We start from the raw sequence: 27766 nt of genomic DNA, 5'->3' as shown, positions 1-27766 counted from the left end.
TTTATGCGCTCCCTGAGATTGTTTTCTTAACGCATCTCTCTTATTCTCAATGAACTTCACATTTAACTCCCCCTCGAGCTCAATATCAAAAGACTGAGTAGGACTAACGACAGCAGGACGCAATTCGTCACCAATATCTACTTGTTCCTCTGGTGTTAATAATGAATACAACCATGATATTGCTGTCTCGTCCATACTTGCTGAAATGATAACTGAACAACAGAAATAGTTGTATCTAAATTTGGTATTTAAAATCACTTCACGGAAGAGGAAAATATTAGAAAGTTATCAAAAAATTCAACTGAAAATTACAAATCTATGTATATTCAAAACTAATGAAATAGTTGATCGACGCTTCAACTATATATAACTTCACAAGTTCAAATCTATAAAAAAAAATCCTTAAAACTATCGAAATCGTTGATCGACGCATCAACTCTAGCTCCAAAAATTCAAATCTATAAATATTTTTCTCTTAAATCTATCGAAATCGTTGATCGACGCTTCAACTCGAAAATAGATACAATTTATATATATATAAAAGAACTAAGTGTTTACCGTGTGAAAACCAATCTTGAAGTGAAAATCAATCTTGAAGTGAAAATTGCAGGTATGTAATTTAACAGGTCAATATGCAAGTGAGTAGATTTCAACTGATTTTTAAATCATAAAATATATAACTGAACTTTGGTAAACAATTTCGAAACAGCGAAGTAGAATAAATCTTGCAAGAAATTAAATTCTTTCTCAGTAATTAATCATTTTTATTAAAATAAAAATTTCCAAATCAAAAACATTAGCATCAGTATTGTTCTTTTTTTTTTTTACTAATGTCTATTTGTAATCATTATTTGTAACATACTAGGGGCCGATCTGATCATCATAAATGGTTTAATCAAGGATTTGTATAGTTATTTAGTTTAACTATACAAATCCTTGGTTTAATCAAATATTCGAATTCGTAATGTTAATTCGAACTTCAACTCGAACTCTTCTTGGATAGTTATCCACACTCTTGATATTACGTCAATTTTCATTGGTCGGGAAAAGTAACAACTTTGGTTTCACTTTCTCTTTGACACATGACAGAGAACATCGTAAATACACTTCATCTACAACTAAATTCTTCATCTTTGTTAAATTGTAGAAAATCTTGACCAATAACCAAAGTCTACGCAGTGCATAAGAAAAAAAGAGTAATTCTTTATTTAAAAAGCAAATATAATAGGTAAAAAAGGAAATGATTAAAGAAATAATATGAGTTCACATTTGCTTTTCGCTTATCTAGTCTCACCCTGTTAAATAAATATACAATATTAGGTCAATGTCACAAAAATAAAAATATAAACTTGTTTGTATGAGGCTAAAAAACTCGTGAATGGCAAGCCCTTCCCCAGTTTTGTGCCAATTATACAAAAAAGTATATATTTTTCTGACATTGACCTAGATATGTATATAGACGTTTAAAGGCTAAATGTGCTAAGACTAGAAAATAAAGAATAGAGAAAAATGGCATACAATATTTAATAACGCAGAAATAGTCACAGACTCCATCCTAATTCGAACCCTACCAGCATTTACCAGCTACCATATTAATTCGACTAGAACTTGTTAGAAGACAAGAACATCAATATAGATGAATGCCAAACTACAAATAATGACAAATTATATTAACAGAATTGGCAGATTTGATGCTGCAATTCCTCAAACCTAATCTTAACCAGCATATATCCTTTAAAACCATAGAGAGGATAACTATATTAAGCAAAAGGAATGAAGGAGTAAATCTGCACATTTGAATCAATTTGTGCCAACAGGCCATAAGATTGAGGGTTAAAGTCCCTCATATATCACTTGTGTCAACATGATGATCAAAACTGCAATTATAATCATCCCAATATGACGAACACAAATTCAGGCAAATTTGATAAGGCCGATTTCTCCACTTCAACAGCTATAATTTTCAGATTTATAGAACATAACAACTTCACAATACATCAATTATCATTTACACTATGGAACAAATTATATGTATCTGAATGATATTAAAACATGGTAAATATATTATCTAAAATTACTTTTTTCCATTTCTACAGATAATTTTGTGATCTAGATAGAATGGGTGCAATGCTGATGTCAATACTTGTTGGTTTGGTTGTGCTGATTTTGACCTACGTTGTCATAAGGTTGTTCACATTTATAAGATGGTACAAGAAAATAAAGAAAGTATTGTCACATTTTCCAGGCCCCAAACCTCACTGGCTGTTTGGTAATGCATTGCAGGTAGGTACTAGTCTTGACATTGACTTCTCTGTAGAAAAAAGGGTTATTAAGCTTAACTACTAGTATGTCCAGTGAAACCTGGCTTAACCAAATCCTGCATAAACCGAAAACCTGTTTAAACCAAACATATTCTTAAGTCCCTCCATAACTTATTATATGCGCTGTGAACCTGATAAAACCAAACATCGGTTAAAACCAAACAAAATCTTGAGTCCCAAAGCGGTTAGGTTTAAACAAGTTTCACTGTAGTTTAATTATGTTTAAAACTAAAGGGGCTAATGTATATCAAGGTTTTCAAGCAAGCATTTTTTTCAAATGAAAGCTGTATATATTTATCTAAATTTCACCAGACTAGATACATAAGATACATTCTCTTGAAATAGGACTATTTTATTTAGTTTTTCAGTAAATAAATGTTATTGAGAATGGGCCTTTCAGACCCTGCAGGTGAGTAATGGTTCTAAAGTAAATTTTCTGTATACATTATAAATGTGGAGAAATTTTATACCAATCAACCCATACATATTCTAGATTCCATCCCTCTATTAGTCTGGTCCAACAAATTTATCCTTTGTGTAGTTCAGTTCTTACTTTGCAAAGATTGACCTTTTGAACATAAAATATTTAGCCCGTAACATGAGTTATTGCATCTTAATGAAACTTTCTACTTATTTGAATTATATCATGTATAAATATACCCATCTTTTTAAAATCGTATTACAAGACATATTTTATTGTAGATAGGCTGTTACCACGATTTTGTGTGTAGAAATCATGAAGAGTATGTAGAGAAACAGAATGCTAAAGCTTACACTTTCTGGTTGTTTATTAACCGTCCAATTCTTCAACTTACACATCCTGATACCATCAAAGTTTTAATGAAATCAAATGCACCTAAAGCCAAGTCTGGGGCAGGATATTTATTTGTACTACCATGGCTTGGTGAGTAAAGTTTTAATGAAATCAAATGCACCTAAAGCCGAGTCCTGGGCAGGATATTTATTTGTACTACCATGGCTTGGTGAGTAAAGTTTTAATGAAATCAAATGCACCTAAAGCCAAGTCTGGGGCAGGATATTTGTTTGTCTTACCATGGCTTGGTGAGTATAGCTAAATCTCTTGGGGAACTCTTGGTTTTGTGAACCAAGGCTTGGTGATCATTGTTAAATCTTGTGAAGGGATCTTGTTTGTGTAGCCATGGCTTGGTGAGTATTAAAGCTAAATCTTGTGAAGGGATCTTGTTTGTGTAACCATGGCTTGGTGAGTATAGGTAAATCTTGTGAAGGGATCTTGTTTATGTAACCAGGGCTTGGTAAGTATAGGTAAATCTTGTGAAGGACTTTTGTTTATGTTACTATGGCTTGGTGAGTATAGGTAAATCTTGTGAAGGACTTAGGTTTATGAAACCAGTTCTTGGTGAGTATAATTAAATCTTATGAAGGATTCTAGTTTATTTAACCGTGGCTTGGTGAGTATAGCTTAATTTTGTAATGACTCTTGTTTATAGAGTAGTTAGAATTTACAAAGCTTATTGAAGGAGTCTTGTTTATTTTATCAGTGCTTGGTGTAAAGTTATATTTGTTCAATTTTTGTGATTGACTCTTGTTTGTGCTATCAATGATCAGTGAGTAATATAGAAGCTGCTGTATGACTAAAGGTTAAAAAATCATTAGTTATAGCTAGTATGGGAGTAAAAGATATATGTTAAGAATCAGTCTGGTCTGATTTTACAGGAGACAGTTTACTAGTGTCAGATGGACCAAAATGGGAAAGAAATAGGCGTTTACTGACACCTGGTTTTCACTTCAGTGTATTGAATGGTTACTTCAAGGTTTATAATGATGTGGCAGATACATTATTGGTAAGTACTTGTTCATGTATTAATCCTATTCTTCTAAAAAATTCTTGATTGACATTTTGATTAAAAAAATATGAAAAGCTCAGGCCCGTAGCCAGGAATTTCCAAGGAGGGGTTTGTTGGACTCACAGTAAAAATTCGAACAGAACATTGACTTTAACAGTGCTTATTTGTTTTCAAGGGGGGGGTTTGTCCAAACCCCCCGAACTCCCTCTGGCTACGGGTATGAAGCTAGTATAAAGAATAGTTGAAACAAACCTCCCTTAATTTCATTTTGGTAGAGTTTCCTCTAGTAGCTACTAATAGTTCTCAGGAGCATTAAATAAAACTGTTAAATAGCTAAATTGATTACAATACACAGCAAGTTTATTAGTCCAATGTGCTTTAAGTTTTGTCAATGTATTTTTCTTTTGAAAATATCTAATTTTAATTTATATTTATTAGGAAAAATTTGCCAGTTCCTGTAAAGGTGGTAAATACATAGAAATTTTCCAGCTAGCCAGCCTGGCAACTCTGGATACCTTACTGCAGTGTTCTTTGTCATATAAAGGGAATGTACAACTTGTGGGGTAAGTTTATTTATGCAATTGAGACTTCCTGTCACTGGGATACTGTAAATTCAGAAATTATTGTGTGCATTTATTATATTATTATTTTTATTTTAGACTTAAATGCGATTTTAATTTTTGCGATATTTAGAAAAATCTGATTAAAGTCGGATAAAAGAATTCCAAATGCGATTTTAAATTAGTGCAATTATAATCCTGTCACAATTCTTATAAAAACATTGCGATAATTTCTGAATTAACAGTATATACAACAAATACATATACTAAGAAATGTTCATACAGAAAAAAGTGCATATATTGGCCCTAAATCTGGATAAAATGGTTAATCAACATTTTTTTATTTTCTCTAATGCCTTAAAGTGTAAGGATCAATTTGGTTATAAATAATGATTGGACATAAACTTATACCTATTAGCTGAAAAGTTCAAAACTTTATTACTTAATGGTGTAACAACTAATTACTTGAAAGAGATTTAGGATGAAACTTGATATCAAAGTCCTTGCAGTGCAATTTGTGTAAAATTCATTTCCAAAATATAGCCTTTAATCATTTACAATATGTGAATTAAAGAATCATAACAAAATCATGAGGCTTGCTCCAATGTATATATATTCATTTTTTCCAAAGTTAAAAGTTTGCCTTTCAGTTTGGATATGATTAAAAGATCTTTTTGAAAACTTGTACAAAAACAGATAGAAATCAACTAAAGAAAATGATTTCATAAGTTTACATTTGTATTTTCAGTGAAAATCATCCTTATGTTAAAGCTGTGAAAAGATTGGTGACACTGGTTTTAGCTCGAGCACTGTAAGTTTCAGAGAACACAATGATTTGTGACTGTTAATTTTAATTTGATTTGATTTCGATAGAAAGAAGAAGGAAAACAGTAAACGAGCTGGAAGAATGGTCTGTTGGGGACAAAGTTTGGTATAATATCATATGATTAATTACTATTTTATCATCCTGAATATTCTTGTAATGATTGCCACTGGACATTAACCAACCATCAATCAATCAATTATAGGATTTTTTTTTTTTCAGTAGCCATATATAGTTCTTGTTTTTCACATTGACATATCTCCTTTCACAGAGTTTAAAACAATTGCATCAATCATAAAAAATCAAAATAATCCAAAATATGATACATGTTGCAAATTTTCTGTTTGAATGGCTTTACATTAGTCATTTTTGGAGCCCTTTATAGCTTACTATTTAGTGTGAGTCAAGGGGCGGATCCAGGACATCGATGTCTGGGGGGGGGGGGTGCACCATGAACCAATTTTTTTTTAGGTTTGTTTGTTTGTTTGTTTGTTTATTTGTTTTTTTTGTTTTTGTTTGTTGGGGGGGGGGGGGGGGGGCAAATATCATAGTTTCTATATTTCGATATGTTTTACGTTTTTTACTTTTTCACTTTACTGCCAAATGATCTTTATTATATTCGACCTAAACATGCATCAACTATTTTCCACTGGAAGTAAAACAACCATGCAACAATCAAACAATATTTCTTTATATTTCATCACCTCTATTTTCTTTTATCTATATTTTTTGGCCTCGCTTCCAGACTAACTTTTTTGCACATTATTCTAATATCTGCAAAACACCTTCATATCTTCTTAAATGGTGGCCTTTTGCATAGCCTCATGATTATCATACGTGTACATGGTAATTGAAACAAGAACAATAAAAACAAATATAACTGCATGCTTCGGCTTTTAGAGAAATGTATAAGTCCTAGATTCTGTTACAAACTAAATTTTTAACAAAAATCAAATAGCATTTTATTATTAATTATTTAATAGGAAATGTCAATTTATTTTCCCTGGACAGTGGGAAAGCATTAGGGGAAGGGGAGGTGGAGTAAAACAAATTGTTGATTTCCCTTGAAAATAATAGGGGAATGAAATTCGTTGCTTGATAAATTCACAAAAAGAAAGTTTTGGTAAAAACGTACATTTACAGGAAATGTACTTTAATATTCTTCAAATACACAGATCAGAAGTTTCACCTGGTACTAGCAATCTTAATCGGTATTGTATAATAAACCAATACAAATTTGTACTATTCCAATCAACATATAAATGTATTTTACATAAAAGCTTTTGCATAGAGACATTACACACAGGTGTCAATATTTACACACCCACCGATAAGTTGTCATAAATCATGCATGGGGACCCTGGTATTAATTAACGGCCAGTTTAAGAAGTCTAATCAAGCTGTGACAATTTCTGCACTAAGAGATTAGAAGTTTCAGTAGCAATAAAATTATGTTAGTGAAAAATTTTAGTGACCTGAACTGGGGGGGCATGTGCCCCCTGTGCCCCCCGGTAAATCCGCCACTGTTCAAAGCTCCATGTTGAAGGCTGTTCTTCAACCTATAGTGATATACTTTTTACAAATTGTGATTTGGATGGAGAGTTGTCTCATTGGCACTCATACCACATCTACTTATATTTATTTACAAGAATAGAAAATTGTACAAATTTTACTGAGATACTTTAGCATTGTACAAAATTAACTTTTGTTTCATATTAAACTATTATTTTGTTTGTAGGAACATTTTTCTGTACAATCCAATATTGTTCAGGTTGTCTTCTACTGGAAGAGAGTTTTACAAACTTTGTGACTTTGTTCATCAGTTTTCTGAAGATATAATTGCTAAGAGGAGAACAGAATTGGTAGGTAAACAATCTCCATAAATAATATGATTAGAATCTTATCTGGTAATATATCTTCTGTTTCTTAATTTGTTTAGCTCTATCAATGGGGCTTTTTATAAACTTTGCTAGTGGGAGATATTCTATTATACTGGAACCTCATTTTCATCTTCTTCATGTGGGACTATTGTTAATTTGATATCAATCTATGAAAGTTGTCTTTAAATTAGAAGTTTTTAAAGTACATCAGGCTTGATATTAAACCCAAATTATACATGCTGTGGGGAATCTGATGTTAAGTCTTGATGAAAACTAGTTAGCTGTTTATAGATTTTTATAGATTTATAGATTATAGTTTGTCATCTCTTTTAAGCTTGTACGGAGACGTGAGAAAGCAATGGAGGTGAGATGACCAGTGATAATCTGTTTATCTTTATTTTACATATGACGACATTGTTAATTTCAGTGTCAACATCACATGCACCCATAGTTTATAGCAATAAATTTTCATATCATTCTTCTGTGCTGAGAAATATAGATTTCTACACTGCAACAAGTGTATTACGATATTTCTCCACTCGGGACAGTTAAATTTTATTATTTAAAGCGAGAGGCTAAGTGCCGAGCATTTTAAATAATTAAATTTAACTGTTGAAAGTGGAGAAATATCGTAATACACGAGTTATAGTGTAGGAATCTGTTTCTCTGATGACTTAAATCATTCTTTTTCAAAGATTTTCAGAAACTTGTGTTCTTCATATGCGATGTCATCAGGCAAGGTCCCCTTTTTGTCATGACGTCACAATAGGAAAATTGAGAAGAAAACAAAACATTTTGACGTCATAATCAAATTTCGACTAATCATTTGCGGAGAACAGATTTTTCACTAGTGAGGAGGAATATTTTTCTCACACCAGTCAGGAAATGTGAAAATAGCACAAAAATTAGAGAAATATAGATTCTTACACTGCAACAAGTGTATTACGATATTTCTCCACTCGAGACAGTTAAATTTTATTATTTAAAGCGTGAGGCTTGCCAATCCCTTTAAATAATAAAATTTAACTGTGGAGAGTGGAGAAATATTGTAATACACGAGTTACAGTGTCGGAATCTGTTTCTCTAATGCTTTTTATTGTTCTTTTTCAAAGATTTTCAGAAACTTGTGTTTTTTATATGCGACGTCATCAGGCATTGTACCCTTTTTTCATGACGTCACAATAGGAAAAATTCAGAAGAAAACAAAACATTTAGACATCATAATCAAATTTTGACTAATCATTTGCTGAGAACAGATTTTTCACTTGTGAGGAGAAATATTTTTCTCACACCGCTCCGGATATGTATAAATAGTACAAAAATTAGAGAAAGGAAATTATCAGTCAGTAATATCAAAGAAAAATTTCATAAAATAGCAATATAACATATTTATCAAGATATATTTAGATCATACATAATCATTCTTAATGAAGATAATTCATTTGGTAAATGAGAAAGTGATCAACTTGATATTTTAGATGTGATAAAATCATATAATAAAAATTCTTTTCATTTGCAGGCTAATAATAAAGATACTGAGAAGAAAAAACAGTTAGATTTTTTGGACATTTTATTAACGGCTACAGATGATAACGGCAATGGCCTAACAGACGAGGAGATCAGAAATGAAGTAGACACATTCATGTTTGCAGGTATTTTTTTGTATTATATTTTGATATAGGATTTATAAATGTATTTGGAAGAGTCATGGATATCACTCTATTTGATGGAAAACTTAGTTTGTCTATCTCGTCTAGTTATACCCAACACTATAAGGTAGAGAGTATACATTTCTATTACCTTTTCTTCAGTCTTTCTGTTTACTGTAGATTTATTATAATTCGTTAGATACCAATTTTCATGTTTTTTGCGGGAATCGGTGAACATGAACTCAAATGTCCAATAAAATACACATTTTCTTTATACATGTATACAGAGAATTACAAAACCAGAAAATCAAACACCCACAAAAATGCAAGTTTTCCTCAACCCACGAAAATTGATACCTACAAAAATAAATGAATTCACAGTATTGGTACATAACTTACAAAATTGTAAAGCTTGAGCGTGGACATTTCAGTCCTTAAAGACACATTCTTCTTTTACTTTTATTGAAACTGTAATTGTAGATTATTATTTTTTTGAAGGTCATGACACAACAGCAAGTGCCCTCAGTTGGAGTATGTACAGTTTAGGTAAACATAAAGATATACAGGATAAAGTTTATAGAGAGGTCAGAGAGGTCGTTGGAGATAAACAATATATTGACAGGTACTTATTAGGATATATTGTTTTGATATTAATATATATATATATATATAGGACTCTGTACCAAAATGGTACTCCGAACCATAATGGTCATGCTGAGGTGTGATGGTTGCATTGTGATGTTATCTTGTTGAAACAAGGGAAGTATTTGAATCTGGCATAATTTTGCATCCTGAAAAATTAATAAGAAATTGATGATAAAAACTAATCCAACTAAATCAATTTTCCAGAATTCAAAATTATTTCAGATTCAAATAATTCCTTGTTTAATAGCTTCGCTGACATGCGATGGTGCAGTAATGCTGAAGTGCAATGGTCTTCAATAACAACATTTTCAAAGCTTTAAATGTTGAAGTTGAAGTCAATTTGTATGTTGGAATCAGTATGCTGTGTTTTAAGTTAATTAAGGGATAATAAACTTATAACACTATGAGAAACTGGGAGAATTGGTGAATATGGAAAGTAAATCATCTTTTGAGATATTTTTTTTTAATCACCAAAACATTCCTTTTACATACAATGAAGTGTGGCATTCTCTATACATACAGGTTAGCAGACAGACTCTTTATTTTTGAATAACAGTAATTAAGAGGAACAAAGTAAAGATAAAATGATAGCGTTAAATTATGTTCTGATGCATGAAATCAAAGAGTCTGATTTAGAATGCAACTGAAGGACATGCATAGACAATATTGAATGTATATGTTCCAGACCATATAAGTATTTGGACCGTATGAATATACCCTTATGGTCCAGTACGAGCTGAACATACATGTGATTGGATCATATTGGTTATATTAACAATTTATAACATTAATTTTTATTTTTACAAATTGTTAGCACAATAAGATGGATAAACTGAACAAACAAACAATTGAAATTAAACATTTGTTTAATTGTATATCTGAATCCTATTTTGGTATGCTCAAGGTAACACTTGCTACAACAAATAACGTAATATTTTTTTACATTTAAAATATACATGTTTGCAGTTCATACATGTTCCTTTGCATTTGCATTTTTTGTAAAGTTGCTAAACATTCTAAAATAACTGTTCTCCCATATTATATTTTAAATTACTTCAGCTTTCTTCAATTTCAGTGATCCTCAATCAATTAATGTTTTATAACTGATCAACATGCTAAATACAAGAGATTAACAGAGTTGATTAGCGTGCTTTTTTTAAATAGTTAGAATATAAAGTTTTTATTTCAATTTTAATTGAACTTTTTTATATTTATTTGAGAGTTAAGTTATGTTGATCTCTAATATGCATTTGTATCTAATAAACTTGACCAACTTCTTAATATTAGTCAGACCGTACAAGTATTTAGAAAAAGTATGAATATGAATAGGGACCGTACGCGTAGGGTCCAAATACTCATACGGTCTGGAACATATATACTGGCTGCTATAAAATCTACTTCTTATACTGATTGCACACCTGTAGATTTTAAACCAGTCATCATGCTTCTAATAGACCATCGCACATCAGCTAACTGACCATTGTACTTGAGCGTAGACCATTTTAATTTAGCATCCCCATCGCACCTCTGAGTCTTTTATATATATATATCTTTGATTTATTTAGACAACATAAAATGTAGTTCAGTCCTTTTTAAAGTTATTTCCTATTACAATAAATATTCTTGTTTTTTTCAATTATTTATGTAAAAAAAAATTTATAATGAACAAAATTGTGAATACTGTGGATTCATTATTAATCTTGGGATACCAATTTTCGTGGATTTCGTTGGTATGAAAATTAGTACCCACGAACATAAATGAATCCACAGTAATAGGCATCGCAGGTTCCAAACTTTGGACATGCACTTAACTACAAAATTTACATGTTGGGGTTAAACTTGTTGTTTTAATTTGCAGCCCATATCCTTTTGAAATCAATCATTAAATAGCAAATGAGAAAAAAACATACAAAAAATTAGTACAGAAAAAACTCATAACTATTATATAGGTGTGTAACTGGTAATAACACAAGTTAAAGCAAATTAATTTGTTAAAGAATGACTTGGTCAATAATGTCACAGTAACACCCTTTTTTTCATATATATTATATTTCAATAACTTGAAAATTGATATACAATTTGGATCAGGTAACAGTGCATGTTGTTTCTTTCAATTTCGATATTTAAGAAACAAGTTTTTGAAAGAAATTCTAAGGCATCACCCACAATATGTTAGATAAAATATTTTAAGCAATGTTTTTCATGTTTTTTATTTTTTTAAACATTAAAACTGTTGATTTGGTCATAAATTATGTTGTTTCTTTTCATTACATCCATGTTTTTCAGTGATGATATTTCCAAAATGAAGTACTTAGGTATGTTTGTAAAAGAAGTATTACGATGCCATTCCCCGGTCCCTACAGTTAGTAGGATGATAAAGGAACCTTGTGTTGTGGAGGGGGTAGAATTCCCAGAAGGCAGCATTTTTGATTTGAGTATGTTTGATGTTCACCATAATTCACATGTTTGGCCAGAACCATGGGTTAGTAGTTTGTATATATATATTAGTACATTTCTTTTCATTTAACCCATCTTTTTTCAGTGACGATATTTCCAAAATGAAATACTTAAGCATGTTTGTAAAAGAAGTATTACGATGCCATTCCCCGGTCCCTACAGTTAGTAGAATGTTACAGGAACCTTGTGTTGTGGAAGGGGTAGAATTCCCAGAAGGTAGTCTTTTTGGTCTGAGTATGTTTGATGTTCACCATAATTCACACATTTGGCCAGAGCCATGGGTAAGTATTTGTATACATTACCATATTGCGGGTTATTTTCATGGGGTGTTAATTTTAGCTTATTTTCGCAGATAGAACAAAATAGCCAAAATAAATCCCGCGAATTTAAAAGTACAAATGCAAAGGTATTGATAAAAGTTTTGAACCTGCCAAAATATTTCGTATACCTTATTCAAAGAAAATCGTGAAATTTTACACCCATGAAATTTACCCGCTGTACGGAAGTACATAATCAGATCTAAATGACCATAATTTGTGTCAAGTTGTGACACAAGGCTACAGAAAAGTTGGAAATTCCTTGAAAGTGAACCACTTTTAAGTGAGTAAAGAAAACTATTTGAAAAACAAGTCTACAAAATACAGTGCTTTTATGATCTTACACACAAATATAATGATAAAAACCTGTGAATTATTTCATATGACGAATTCATAATTTATTCATTTGAAACAGTATGTTGTGTAGTGTCCATTAGAAAATAGCAATAAACCCCCCTATTCAGTTGATCAACATCCAACTAGGATGAAAAATTTTGTTCTGCATTTTTTTTTAGCTGTAATCTCTGTCCTGCCTTTTTATTTTTCACTCTGATCGGTCCTGCCTTTTTTTTTTAGTTTATCCTGACTTTTATTACCTAAATTGTCGTCCTGACTTTTTTTTTGCAAGTGTCTCATCCTGCCTTTTTTTTTTACTCAAAACTCCTGTCCTGCCTCATTTATTCAAATTTCATCCTACCCCCTCCCCCCCCTTAAAATCAAATGGTAGCTCCCTAATGGTCTTATTAGTCACATTAATACGACTATGTTTCTCCCTATCATTAAAGACTGTAGATTGATAGAAGATAATTTGTATGGAAGACTCAACTACCATCGACCATGTAGGAATGTCCTTACATCATACCATATCTTCCTATATCTATCTAAGACAACATCAAATCTATATTATCAACATCTTTGATACCCTGTTTTTCAGTCATATGTATACTTATTTATCAAATCAGGAAGCAGGCAGTATAAGTTACTGTGGATTCATTTATTTTCATGGGTATCAGTTTTTGTGTATAACTGAAAACTTTCATATTCGTGGATATTTGATTTCGTGGTTTTTGTCAATCTCTGTATGCAAAGCCTATAGAAAATTATTCGTTGAAGATTTAAATTTGTGGTTTACCTCTACCCAAGAAACCCATAGAAATTGGTATCCAACGAATTAAAATAATGAATCCACAGTAAGCTACAGTTCTAGTATATATAGACTGCAAATGGTTAAAATCTTTAAGAGTTTAGTTTAAATTAAGGTGGTACCTAACACTACTGGGAAATTACTCTGTAATATCAGCTAAACGTTTTAATTACGTTGCATTGTGAAGGGAATGTAAAGTTTCTCAATGATCAAAATTAGTGTTTGTCAAACTGCTATATAACCAGTGTCATTTTTCTGATAAAACGCTTGGTTCAATTTTTTTGAATTTTTTATATTTTTGTAAAAGGGTCAAAGTAAATACTTTGTCAAAATTTTATGAAAATTAAACAAGCCAAATTAATTTTAGGGAAAGTGTTGGGTACCACCTTAAGTATTGTACAAATTTGTCATATCATATTTTTTAAACATTACTGTTTTTACAGGAATTTAAACCTGAAAGATTTGAAGAAGACAAACATCATGAAATGGACCCATATAGTTTTGTACCTTTTTCAGCTGGGCCAAGGTAAACATGAGTTATTTCCCCATGATTCTGATTTCAAACGTATATTAAAGGTTCATGTGGACCTCTAACCAAGAAATCCACAGTATAAAACTAGGAGACTGGTATGAGGATTTGGTCACAACTAATTGTTAAACCTAAATAACCATGCACCGTAAACTAGCAGTAATACACAGAAGATTAATTCCACTTAGTATATAATTTATTTCCAAGACTGGAACTTGTCACCAACGCTGTGACTTCCAAACTTATATCTTTCACAAAATAGTACATATATATGAGAATTAAACAATAAGCTAAGATTAATTATTACATAATGTGTTGACAAATATAAACAAGTTATTATCCAGATAAAGAAAGATAAATAATTAATACAACTCTTTTAGCAATGTCTCTAATTTAAGAAGGATAAAGGATTAAGCCCTGAGGCATTATTGTCACTTTGATTATAAAATGTCCATTATCACTTAGATATATATTAACTTATTGTCCAGGTAGAATATATGATATAAAACATAATTAATGAGTCTCAAACATTAGCATTAAAAACCTATAAACACATCTGAAAGTCTTTAACTCTGTCATAGACCCATTGCCTTAAATGGCTGCATTTTTACCTCCAAAATTACTCTGAGTCAGACAAACCTGCACATCTGAAAATTTAAGGCATAGCATACCCTAGTTAAATTAATTTCTAATGCATTTTATGTTTTAAAAAAATTAAAACTTATTAAAAACTGGATTTTGCAGTGCACTTTAGGAAATAAAATAAGCACTTGATATGGTCCACTCAGGTACACAGTTTAAATCACCAATTATTGTCAGGTATCTATTGTTTCTCTATTGGCAATGTCAATCATTAATAGTTCAACTCAATTTTAACCAGTGGGGAAGTTCTCAAACCTCTTTCCTATCTTAGTTTATTTTTCTACTTCTGGAGGAATGTAAAATCCAGTAAACTTTCTTAAGTCTTCAATTTTCTAAAATAACATCTATTTGAATTTCATTTATCTGCTAGGATATGATTTGTCTGAAAACCTTTCAGATACATAGGTTTGTCTGTACTCAAAGACTGCAGCCATTTTAGAAGAAGGCTCCACATGAACCTTAATGGTATCAAGTCATGAAGCTTTCTGAGCTGTACCATAATAGAGGGGGGAGGACATTTTTTCATGATGTCAGGATGGTTTTTTTTTAGGCTCGGGATTGATCCTTTCGGGATCCAGGAATTCCTTTTTTGATTTCAGGATATCAGGATTTTAATTTCTTTAAATTTGGGTCATCAGGATTTCATGTTTTTAAGCCCAGGATTTCGGGATCAGAACCCTCCTACCCCCTCATCCATGATAAAAATGATGAATTAATCAGATTTTAGACAGAAATAAACTAAGGATGGTATACCTTTTCCAGCTTGACCATGGTAAATTAGAGTAATCTCCCTTATATTCTATTTTTAAACAGATGATGGTGTCTCCTTGTAGCTTTCTTAGCTGAACCAAGAAAATTAATTTTAACATGAATAATTGATATAGTAGATACATGTATATGTCAAATTTATTGACTTTAGATAAAATTATTTGTAAAGTTAACATTGCTCAGTGTATGACTGGTCTCTATTCAGTCTATTGTCAAGCATAGAAAAACTTAAAGGATTTTTTTTTTAAAAGCAGTTAACCCAGTTCAACTCATATTTATCTGTTCTTCTTTAGAAATTGTATTGGACAAGCATTTGCCCAGCATGAAGAAAAAGTTCTGATCGCAAGAATAGTTAACAGGTATGTTTTATATGTAATTTAATAATATGCCTAAATCTTATGAGTGAGGATTATAAAAATTCTATTTCCAAACTGCTACATTTTCACATGCTTATCCCAGTTAAGTCAGAAACCTTGCAGTGATTGTATTTTTTTTGGGCTATTTGGAGGAATTTGATGTTAAAGGCAGGATTATACATACTCTTTTAAAAATAACAACATTTTAAGTGTTCATCCTCAAAATTGGTTTCCATTCTCTAACTTTAGTTTGCCTAAATCAAATGTTCTATAACTAATACACAAAACTTATTACCACAAAATACAGATCAAGTTCAAAATTTGTTGGAGTCACTTATACCGTCATATGTTATGCCCCTTTATAAACATAAAAATGACTGAATGTTTCGTTTCAGTTCTATAAATATAGTTTGCCTCAACCGAATGTGTTGAAACTTATTCACAATGCTTTTAATAACAAAACAGTCTTTAACTTCATGAATCCTGAATCAGTATGTGCAAGCTGATTTGTGCATATTTACAAATGTCTGTTGCCATAAGACACATTCTAAATTTATTAAAGTGAGCTTTTTAAAGTTTAACAAAGACTTTGTTTTAGGCTATATATTTTTTTTTGTGTTGATGGGGTGTTGTATAGTATACTCCTTTACGTAAATATCTATTATACAGATCAATATTGTAAAATGTGATTCAATGCCCTTTTGATATAATCCAATGGCTTATACATACAGAAGGATGTTATGATGTGATCAATGGAGTTCCGCCATTTTTAAATAATATAACATGTTCTTTAATTTTCAGATTTGAGATTTCCTTAGATCCTGATCACAAGGTTGAACATTTCATGGAGGTCGTCATGAGAGCAAAGAATGGAATTATGGTCAACTTCAAAGAAAGAAGCTAAAGAGGACCCCCCTATGAATTTTACTAACCCTCTATAAATCCATAGGGGGTCAGTAGCGAAACCATATAACTTGTAATAGTGCATTTTTCTTTTAAAAGGGCATTACTTTTAGTCATACAGAAGCTGTTTAATATTTAAGTTTGTTTTAAATTGGAAGATGTATTACAAGTAGAAAGATTTTTTTTTATTATGGTAGTAATTATTGTAATTTTATTTGAGATGTTTTTTTTTAATAAATATTGTAACTGCTATGTAAAGTTATATCTGTAATCAGTATTTTGTCATATGATTATTTTGTATTTATCATACATACTATGCCCTGTTCACACAGTATTATTTTATGCCCCATTTATGGGCATTATGTTTTCTGGTCTGTGCCTCTGTCCCATTTCAGGTTAAAGTTTTGGTTAAAGTTTTTGGTCAAGGTAGTTTTTCATGTAGTTGAAGTCTGATCACCTCCAAATTAGTAAACATGTTCCCTATGATATGATCTTTCCAATTTTAATGCCAAATTAGAGATTTTTTTCCATTTTCATGGTCCATTAAACATTGAAAATGATTGTCAGATGGGGCATCTGTGTACTAGGGAAACATTCTTGTTTTAAAATTGTATGAACCCACAGGTCTATTGTCATATGTATCCCTGTATCTGCATGTTAGTTGATTTGAAGTTATTTTGTTATAACTAATACATAATTTCTATGGTAATTATCCTAGATTTTGTTGGTTTTGTTATATTATATACTTGATTTTGGACGTAGCCTTAATTTTTCTATTGTACATATATGACTTTCGCAGATTATTCAATGTGAAGAGTCAAACATTAATTTTATGGTTCAATAAATTCAAAATAAATAATATCCATTCATTAAACCTGTTGGGTTTACCCGGGGAATTTTGTCTTTCCAAATTTATATGTTTTATACAATCATTGTTATAAAAATTCAAGCTGGCTAGTACTATTGGATTTTAGTATGATTTATTATGCTGTAATGAGGTTGATAATGGTAATGAAAAGTATTAAACTTGACATTATTTTATACTTATGTATACATTTTTATTTCATATGTTATTTGCAAACAATCATGTATAAATACAATCAATTAGTTAAATAAAATGTTATATTATAAAATTTTAATTTGTTTTGTTGACTTTAAAGTTCAAACTTTACTGACAATGATCTAGCCATTTCAATGATTCATTTCACAAAAAAATCAAGTGACCATTTCAATACAACTTTTATTGTCATCAGATGTTTTGTGAAAAGATCCCTAGAATGAGATCAAGGTGAACAGTATATAAACTTACTAAAATAAAATAATCTAGAAGCCAATTCCACTTAAAAATTAATTTAGTCTTTGAGACTTTTGTCATGTTTTAATTTACACAGCATAATGTACACACATATTGCACATTTTCTATCAGGTGGTCTTCTTTTGGAATATGGTATTGCGAGGTTCAGATTTTATTTTTCTTCAAGAAGCTTTATATATTGGTGTCATTAACAAGAATTGATCTAACTTTTATTAAGTTTCATGTACTAAAACAGTGAATTATGAAAGAAATAAAATCTTTCCCCAAAGTCAGTTGGTCTGCTTCAGACATTCAACATTTTGCAAGTTAAACTGTCCCATAGAATAAATACAAAAGCTATTGTTCTCTGCGGAACTTCAAATTCTACTTTAAAAATCCCTTAATTCAATGATTGATTTAGATTGACAAAATGTTGACTCCTTGTGATGGAAATACATTGCCAATGCCAAATAAAAACACACAAAAAAGTTTTAATTCAAGCATGTATTCCATATTGCAGATGTTAAAAGATTTTAGTGATTTCTATTTTTCATGACCAAGTGGAGATAACTCTGGTCATTAAATGAAGTTTTTCCATGAGTCTTGTGTTTGGATGCTGTATTTGTTTTTAATTATTTCAATTTCTGAGATAACTCATGAATAAAAATAAGTGATTTTCCATTACAGGTCAATAATTTCTGATGATTTCAGCAATGTTAACTGATCCTTTATTGTTGAGCCTTCGACTTTTGTCAATCTAGAGGCTCTAAAGAGCCTGTGTCGCTCACCTTGGTCTATGTGAATATTAAACAAAGGACGCAGATGGATTCATGACAAAATTGTGTTTTGGTGATGGTGATGTGTTTGTACATCTTAATTTACTGAACATTCTCGCTGCTTAAAATTATCTCTATCTATAATTAACTTGGCCCAGTAGTTTCAGAGACGATTTTTGTAAAAGATTACTAAGATTTACGAAAAAATGGTTAAAACTTGACTATAAAGGGCAATAACTCCTTAAGGGGTCAACTGACAATTTCAGTCATATTGACTTATTTATAGATCTTACTTTGTCAACATTTACTGTATTTTAAAGTTTATCTCTATCTATAATAATATTCAAGATAATAACCAAAAACAGCGAAATTTCCTTAAAATTACCAGTTCAAGGGCAGCAACCCAACAATGGGTTGTCCAATTCATCTGAAAATTTTAGGGCAGATAGATTTTGACCTGATAAACAATTTTACTTGTCAAGATTTGCTTTAAATGCTTTGGTTTTTAAGTCATAAGCCAAAAACTGAATTTTACCCCTATGTTCTATTTTTAGCCGTGGCGGCCATCTTGGTTGTTTGACCGGGTCACGCCACACATTTTTACAACTAGGTACCCAAATGATGATTGTGGCTAAGTTTGGTTTAATTTGGTTAGGAAGTATCAGAGAAGTTTTTTGTAAAAAGATTACTAAGATTTACGAAAAAATTGTTAAAAATTGACTATAAAGGGCAATACCTCCTAAAGGGGTCAACTGACAATTTCAGTCATGTTGACTTATTTGTAAACCTTACTTTGCTGAACATTATTGCTGTCTACAGTTTTTCTCTATCTATAATAATATTCAAGATAATAACTAAAAACAGCAAAATTTCCACAAAATTACTAATTCAGGGGCAGCAACCCAACAACAAGTTGTCCGATTCATCTGAAAATTTCAGGGCAGATAGATTTTGACCCGATAAACAATTTAACTTTGTCAGATTTGCTTGAAATGCTTTGGTTCTTGAGTCATAAGCCAAAAACTGAATTTTACCCCTATGTTCTATTTTAGCTGTGGCGGCCATCTTGGTTTGTTGGCCAGGTCTTGCCACACAATTTTTAAACTAAATACCCCAATGATAGTTGTGGCCAAGTTTGGTTTAATTTGGCCCAGTTGTTTCAGAGGAGAAGATTTTTGTAAAAGATTGCTAAGATTGACGAAAAATGGTTAAAAATTGACTATAAAGGGCAATAACCCTTAAAGGGGTCAACTGACAATTTCGATCATGTTGACTTATTTGTAAATCTTACTTTGCTGAACAATATTGCTGTTCACAGTTTATCTCTATCTATAATAATATTCAAGATAATAACCAAAAACAGCAAAAATTCCTTAAAATTACCAGTTCAGGGGCAGCAACCCATCAACAGGTTTTCCGATTCATCTGAAATTTTTTAGGGCAGATAGGTCTTGACCTGATGAACAATTTTACCCAACATCAGATTTGCTTTAAATGCTTTGGTTTTTTAGTTATAAGCCAAAAACTGCATTTTACCCCTATGTTCTATTTTTAGCCATGGCGGCCATCTTGGTTGGTTGACCGGGTCACCAGATTCAATTTTTAAACTAGATACCCTAATAATGATTTTGGCAATGTTTGGTTAAATTTGGCCCAGCTGTTTCAGAGAAGATTTTTGTAAAAGTTAACGACGCCGGACGCCAAGTGATGAGAAAAGCTCACTTGGCCCTTTGGGCCAGGTGAGCTAAAAAGTGAGACTAAGCGATCCTACATTCCGTCGGCGGGGTCCACAAATATTCACTCTGTGGTTAAAAGTTTTTGAAAATTTACTAACTTTCTTAAACTATGCTGGATTTCTACCAAACTTTGACAGAAGCTTGTTTATGATCATAAGATGGTTTCCAGAAGTTAATTTTGTAAAAATAAAATTCTTTTTTTTCTGCACTTTATTTATAAGTGGACTTAGTTTTTCTGCGGGGAAACATTACATTCACTCTGTTGTTAAAGTTTTAAAATTTTAATATCTTTCTTAAACTAACCTGGATTTCGACCAAACTTGGACAGTAGCTTGTTTATGATCATAAGATAGTATCAAGAAGTAAAGTTTGCAAAAATATAAAATTCCATTTTTTCTGTTTTTGACAGAAGCTTGTTTATGATCATTATATTGAAGATGGTATCCAGAAGTAAATTTTGTAAAAAAATAAATCCATTTTTCCGTATTATACTTTGAAATGGACTTAGGTTTTCTGCCAGGAAACAACACGTTCACTCTGTAGTTAAATTTTTTGAAGATTTAATAACTTTTATATACTATTTTAAATTGGTACCAAACTTGAACAGAAGCTCGTTTATGATCAAAAGCTAGTATCTAGAAAGAAAATTTTGTTAATATTTGGTACCTGTGTATCTGTATTTTACTTATAAATGGACTTAGTTTTTTTTCAAGTTAACATTACGTACAGTCTGCAGTTTTTTTGAAGTTTTAAAAACATTTATTCGATTCATAAACTATCCTGAATTTTTTACCAATCTTGGATAGAAACTTCTTACAATCAAAAGATAGTATCAAGAGGAATCTTTTTTTTATTTTTTTTCCTCGTTTTTGTTGAGCCTTGGAGTTACAGCAAAAGTAGGCGAGACACTGGGTTCTACAGAACCCTTACAAATTTTTGCTATTGGAAAATTCTTTTGATCCATTCTAGTTCTCAAAATACATTGCTATAGGCAATAAGAGTGCACACGCTGAAATATCTCACTTTCTGTACTTATGTTGATAGTCCAAAAATATAAAGCTTTTCAACAACTTTCATATCAATTTAACAAAATTTGGTCAAAATCAGATAAACCAAACTGGAAATACATGAACACTTTACAATCATTCCATATACCAAATATGCTTAAAATATAGTTGATCTATATATGACCTATTGCACTTCAAAGAAACAAACTTAGCATTGATCAATCAACCATGAACCTTGCCAGACAAGACATGTGCACTTTACAATCACTACATACTTTAAATATAGCTGACCTTTTGTATCTAGTATCTTAGAAACAAATAAAAACTAAACCAGGAAAACTCTAAATGACCAATGAACCATGAAAATGAGGTCATGGTTTGATGCTAATTGACAGACCTATACACCAAATATAATTGACCTATTGCTATTTAAAATGCCTTGTCAAACTCTGAACAGTTTGGGGCAAGTTTGGACACAAACTGTGTTTTAGAGGCAAGCCGTTGCGATATTGCAATTATGAAGCTTTTAGTGTCAATATGGCAACAAAATAATTGTTGGGAGTAACAAAACTGAATTTTGCAGGGTTCAATACAATTCTGGTAAATGCGTTATATAGACTTGTTCATGTTCAATCTTTTGTCTGTAATTTAGTAGTTATTGGTTGGTGTTTTATAATATTTGTTTTTGATTTATCGTTTTGATAAAAATCAGGCAGTTGGTTTTCTTCTTTTAATTTTTTCACAAGATGGTGCCTTTAATAAGGAATTATTTTTACTCTTTGTTTAGTACAGGGTTGAACAGTGACTTATAATTGCTCAAGGTACAAAATGTATTTTAAACTTGTGTGTAAATACTTGTTTCAATGACAATCATATTACATCTCCTTAAAATAAGTAACAGTAATAATATATGTCTCTGTAGTGTTTTGTTTCCAAATATATATAATGTATTCCTCTTTTAAAACATTTCTCAGTATAAAATAAATGAGTGTGTTGTTTTGTGTACATTCACTTCACTTCGCATTCTTCCTTAATATTCTGGTTTTTTTTTACAATAAACACAAAACAAGAAATCTCTTCAAGATAATTTAATGACATCTCTTTAGAAGACCATTTGATGTGGGAATTGTCTGTTCTGTAATGAAAACATGGCTCCCAGATAACCGAACAGGTACTTCTTGTCCTTGTTCTTCCTGATAGCATCCAGGACTTGTTTGTCTACGGAAACTTGATCCTCCTTACGCTCATCACTTACTTGGTACACCTGTAATACACATAAAATGTACTTATAAACTAACCAGACATCATACAGACATCTTTTTATTGAGTTTTATTGTACATATTGTCATGCGTTTGTTCATTCTACAGTGGCAAGAGGTATAGGGGAGAGTTGAGATCTGACACAGCATGTTTAGTCCTGCCCAAAACATTCCATTCTACATACTATTCAGCAAGATACCAAACAAGTTCATCAGTTTCAGACTTACAAATGATGCCCCAGCTTGCATTTAATATAAATTTATAAAGCGACATAACTGAAGAACAGTAAAAGTGATGCTACCCAAATTTGTACTTGATCTGTATTTTGTGGTAATAAGCTTTTGAAAGTAGGTGTATAAGTTTCATAACATTTGGTTAAGGCAAACTTAAGTAAGAGAATTTAAATTAAATTCAGCAATTATTTTCATTTGTAAAGGGACATAACTCTAAAACTGTTGTACTAATGCCCCCAAAATTCAATCTTTTATCTGTGTTTTATGGTACATGTAATAAGCCTTGTGTATAAGTTTCAGAAATAAACATAGCGAAAACCACTTTGGGGATCAACCGATGGACAAGGGTAAAACTTATTGCCCCTCCACTACAGTTAGAACTCAATAAAATTATCTTGCTATATATTGAAATCAATATTTTCTGAAAAAATAGACCTAAATTTTATTCATCTTTGTATTTACCCTATGTTGGACATGCACAAAATTTGAACCCACTTCAATGACTTAAACAAACTGGATTTTACTATGGTGAGCTATTAATTGTGAGCAGCAAACTATACTGTACAAACCTCCTTTTTGGTGTCAAATATTTCTCCTTCAGTGTGTCTTGGTTTCCTCAACTTCTGTCTGGCAAAGTATTTATCGTTTACTCTCTCAGGCAGCTTGATGGAACCAATGTCAATCTTTGTCTTTGTGGCAATGACATACTGTTGGTTAATTCTCCTCAAAGGACAACCATTCAAATGGAATGGTCCTAAAAAACATAATATAATGTAATGTATCATTTGGCTACATATAATACATGTGAATAAAGAAAAGCAAATTACATTTTTAATCTTTTCAATGCAGTTTTGTGATTATTTTAAGCTATGGAATAGCCTTTATCAATAGTCCTAAAGATTGGATTAGTTATAGAAATTTTGACAGATGTCAGCTCTCTTTAAAATTAATAGACTAGTCTGCACTTAAATCTTGTGTGCTGAATGACTGACTGACGGGTCTTCAAAATTTTAATTTTCCATGGCCTTACTAGTCAAAATGAATTTTACACAAGTCTTGGGCATCAGACTAGTGGCCAAAGGTACAGACTGAATATATAGTTATTCTTAAAGAGGCGGAGTAGGATTTTGTTTTCGTTTCAAACCAGGTACAAATACAGTTGATTTTTAATCATGTCAAATAAATAGTCTTTGTACTTAAAACGTGTGCTTTCATAACTGATTCACAAATTTTGATTTGAAATTATGCATGAAATTTTTTATATTGATAAAATAAAATAGTTGATCAACATAAATACATGTCAATAAAATTGAACTTGATGAAGAAAAGTGTAACTGATTTCAGTAAATAACTTTTACTTGAATTAACATTCTAGATCTTTCATCACTTTTGAGGTTTTTGTTTAATATCAGAAGAAATATATTGCTATAAACACATACCAGTAACAAGGAGAAGACCAGATGGTAGGTCCTTAAGATATACTACTCTCTGAAAAAGAAATGATAATGTGAGGTTCAAGCAATCTGTTTTTATCACTTTTCTTTTTTCTATTCTTAAAACGATTCTTTCAGAAATTTACTGAGCAGTTTTTTTATTGGCAATAGGGTTTGGCTGAATAATGACACTCATCAAACAGTTTCATCTGTTATGTTTTTTTAGATCAAATTTATGTAGGTTATACACACAACGCCTTACTTTTCATTCTGAGAAGATAAACACCTATATATTTCATATACATGTAGAAAACGCTAGAATATAATTAGGTCCTTTAATCAATCATAGTTGAACTGCTGTTGACAGTAAAATTATCTAAGCCAATAGTCAAATCCATTATTCCACTATATAAAATTGAGAAAGGAAATGGTGAATATGTCAAAGCGACAACCACCTGACCATAGAGCAAACAACAGCCGAAGGCAACCAATGGGTCTTCAATGTAGCGAAAATTCCCGCACCCGTAGGAGTCCTTCAGCTGGCCTATAACTACCAAATTACTTTTTTCATGTATAATCAGGGTTTCAGCTAGGATTTTGAGGGCTTTAGTCACTTTTGCGCGTGATAAAAATCAGCCTTATTTTTTATAATAGCAAGGGGTCTAGGATGTTTATCAAACTAGCAATTTACATATATGTCCAAGTCCTTCAAGGACTAGTCTAGGATCTCTGAAAACTTTAGGATTGCTAATGTAGGCAGTTATTGACAATATTGAATGAATTGACTGATGTGATGCTAAGATATGAAGATAAGAACAGGGATCTGGTAATATGGTTCTCAACTTCACTTCAGTTTTTTTTCAGGGCACACCCCTGATCAACAAAAGTTGGGTGCCTCTATTTTTTAAACCACTGCACAAATGAACTTGTAACGACTTTTTCCCTTCACAATCATTATATATCCCTGAAAATACATTTAAATATCTATTTGGAATCAATTTCTTTAATATTGGATAGATGGATCTGCATCTATACTTAATATGACGACTTTAATAACTATTGACTAGATCACGTTTACTTTTGATTTTTAAACGAAATGAAATGAAAACTGGAAGTGACATTTGAATTATAATTTCAGAATAAAACCGGATTCATCTACGAACTTTAACGCATGCGCAATACATGGAAAAGGAAGCACCTGTTTGCAAGTGAAAATATTTACGTTTTGAATAAAGTTCATTCTTTTTAATCAAAGTTGTCGAAAGTTTTTGATGAATATTTATGTAAAGTATGACGAAACTACGACAAGCAAACTGCAAATTATGATGGTAAGGGAAATAATGAAATTAAAATAAAGTTGAAATGTCCGGGAAGATTATCAATTTTGTTCAAAGACGAAAATACGACAGAATTGTGAGAAATGAGTAAAATGAAATGCTGACTAACTGATTTAACTTAAATAGATTATTATGATGGTCATTTATGAGGTTTTATAATAATTAAGGGATTAGTGACCCATCTGATTGGCGATAGGCGGATTACTTGTCATCACAACTTTTAACACCTTTGGTAAACGTTAATTACCTGAGGGTCATAAACTTGTCAGAAACATAAAGACAGGTAGAATTCAAGTAATTTGATGTGTAAATATTTTTACACTTTCCAAATTTAAGTGACGAAATTGATATGAAATATTTTCGTCATTTCGAAAACCTTTTCGTAAAATACCTTTCCCTTATGACGTCCAGCCACAATGATGAGAACAGTGCCAGGGGTGATGCTGGACCTAATCTTGTGTTTGTGTTGACTGAATGGCTTCCTACGGGATCTCAATTTCCTTGGTTTATCTTCTGTAGGATAAAATCTTGGCTGAAAATAAAATAATATCATGTAAATTTAGAATAAATGTACACATGTACATATAAACTCATTGAAAAGGTCTTGTTTAAATGAATGCATTTTTATATTTACAAGGCGAAAGAAATAGTAGACCTTACAAAATAAACCAGCTCTTTCGTCCAACATTAAAAATCTTTAATTCACTTTGAAGTTTTCATGCTTGCTTCACAAATCTATTTTTAGAACTTTGGGACCTATATGTGTAACAGCAGTGAAGTTTCCACTGGCTTGAGCCTTCATTTTCCCATTGTCTAACCAAGTTCTGGGATATTGGACAAACTATAAAATTATGGTATTACTAAACATAAAGATGTTTATTTTACAAAAGACATATTATAAATAAAGGTTCCATATTTGGAAGCCAAACAATATGAGCGTCTGCTCATTTCAAATACTAAGTGTAAACTGCCCTGAACCCTGTGAGTGATGTCACACTTATTGTTGCTAGAGACAACGAGCCCAGCTGGACCCGATGTCAGGCACATGCAAAAGACAGGAAGTCCTGACAAGAATAATAACATGACTGGTCTCGGGTATCTATAGTATATATAGGGTTACAGAACTATAAATAATACTAATAAAACCAATTTCCCCATCTTAGAACAGACAAGTAAACAAAGTGACCACCATTATACATGTATGAAACACTTTGGATATAAGATAAAAGTGAATATAAGAAAGTAATTGAGGGCCAACAATCTTTAGAAGAAATCTCAATAACTTTGAATCAACTCTTTTCAGACTTTGTTGTAGAATCATGAATACAATATTCCCTTATTATAGCCTTGAATATTAACAAACCAGAAAATTTAACAAATTGTATAAGCTAGGGGGCATGATGAATAAAGCACAAATGCCAATCCTGGCAAGAGGCTGTGATGTTCTAAATTTAGCTAAAGAGGCAACTGTGGTATACCTTACAATAAAAGTATCATACAGTAATTTAGTGTTGTGTGTGGTATGATGTATACCATGTAGACGTGTATTTATCTAAAATTCAAAAAATTATTTACCAATCTATTAATCCTAACTAAACGTTTTTTTCCATTTTTATCCCCACCAACTTCTTTGGTGACCATACGAGCCGGCTTCTTCGCTTTTGGTGCCATCTGAAAAAATAAAACATACAATGTAAACAAGAATTTAAATATTATGTACATTTGTAGTATGTTTTCATCACTTAATATCAATTTATAATTTACGATTCGTAGCTGAATTATTTTTCTTCACTATATGGACCATTTATTCGTGTACAAGAACAACATTTATATGCATATCTACTGTCTTAAAATTTACAATGTAGGGTTT

At 31.3% G+C, this 27766-nt stretch overlaps 2 protein-coding genes across 6 annotated transcripts; one reads left to right on the top strand and one right to left on the bottom strand.

The window, feature by feature from the left end:
* The first annotated feature begins 1043 nt into the window (after positions 1 to 1043).
* Positions 1044 to 17547, top strand: LOC134680682 (cytochrome P450 4F6-like). 5 transcript variants are annotated; one of them, XM_063539822.1, is made up of 13 exons: positions 1044 to 1097; positions 2097 to 2283; positions 3024 to 3225; positions 4017 to 4144; positions 4586 to 4710; positions 5456 to 5518; positions 7269 to 7392; positions 8930 to 9062; positions 9558 to 9681; positions 11991 to 12186; positions 14066 to 14148; positions 15855 to 15920; positions 16719 to 17547. In XM_063539822.1, exons 2-13 carry the CDS (start codon positions 2119 to 2121, stop codon positions 16819 to 16821), a joined length of 1512 nt encoding a protein of 503 aa, XP_063395892.1. In that variant the 5' UTR covers positions 1044 to 1097; positions 2097 to 2118; the 3' UTR covers positions 16822 to 17547. The 5 variants fall into 5 exon arrangements, with proteins under 5 accessions (XP_063395892.1, XP_063395894.1, XP_063395891.1 ...); XM_063539824.1 differs by lacking the exon at positions 11991 to 12186 and adding an exon at positions 12247 to 12442 and having other exon boundaries at positions 1064 to 1228; XM_063539821.1 differs by having other exon boundaries at positions 1065 to 1228.
* Positions 17548 to 22706: 5159 nt separating this feature from the next.
* Positions 22707 to 27601, bottom strand: LOC134680679 (large ribosomal subunit protein eL6-like). Its single transcript, XM_063539819.1, has 5 exons — positions 27472 to 27601; positions 26288 to 26428; positions 24566 to 24614; positions 23696 to 23880; positions 22707 to 22897 (listed from the first exon to the last, which is right to left on the bottom strand). The coding sequence occupies exons 1-5, from the start codon at positions 27565 to 27567 to the stop codon at positions 22736 to 22738; spliced, it is 633 nt and encodes a 210-aa protein (XP_063395889.1). The 5' UTR covers positions 27568 to 27601; the 3' UTR covers positions 22707 to 22735.
* Between the last annotated feature and the right edge of the window lie 165 nt (positions 27602 to 27766).

The sequence above is a fragment of the Mytilus trossulus genome, chromosome 8 (assembly GCF_036588685.1).
Source record: "Mytilus trossulus isolate FHL-02 chromosome 8, PNRI_Mtr1.1.1.hap1, whole genome shotgun sequence".
In the NCBI taxonomy this organism is placed as follows: Eukaryota; Metazoa; Mollusca; class Bivalvia; order Mytilida; family Mytilidae; genus Mytilus; species Mytilus trossulus.
Note: the sequence above shows the minus strand (reverse complement) of the source record. Positions and strands in the feature narration are given on the sequence as shown.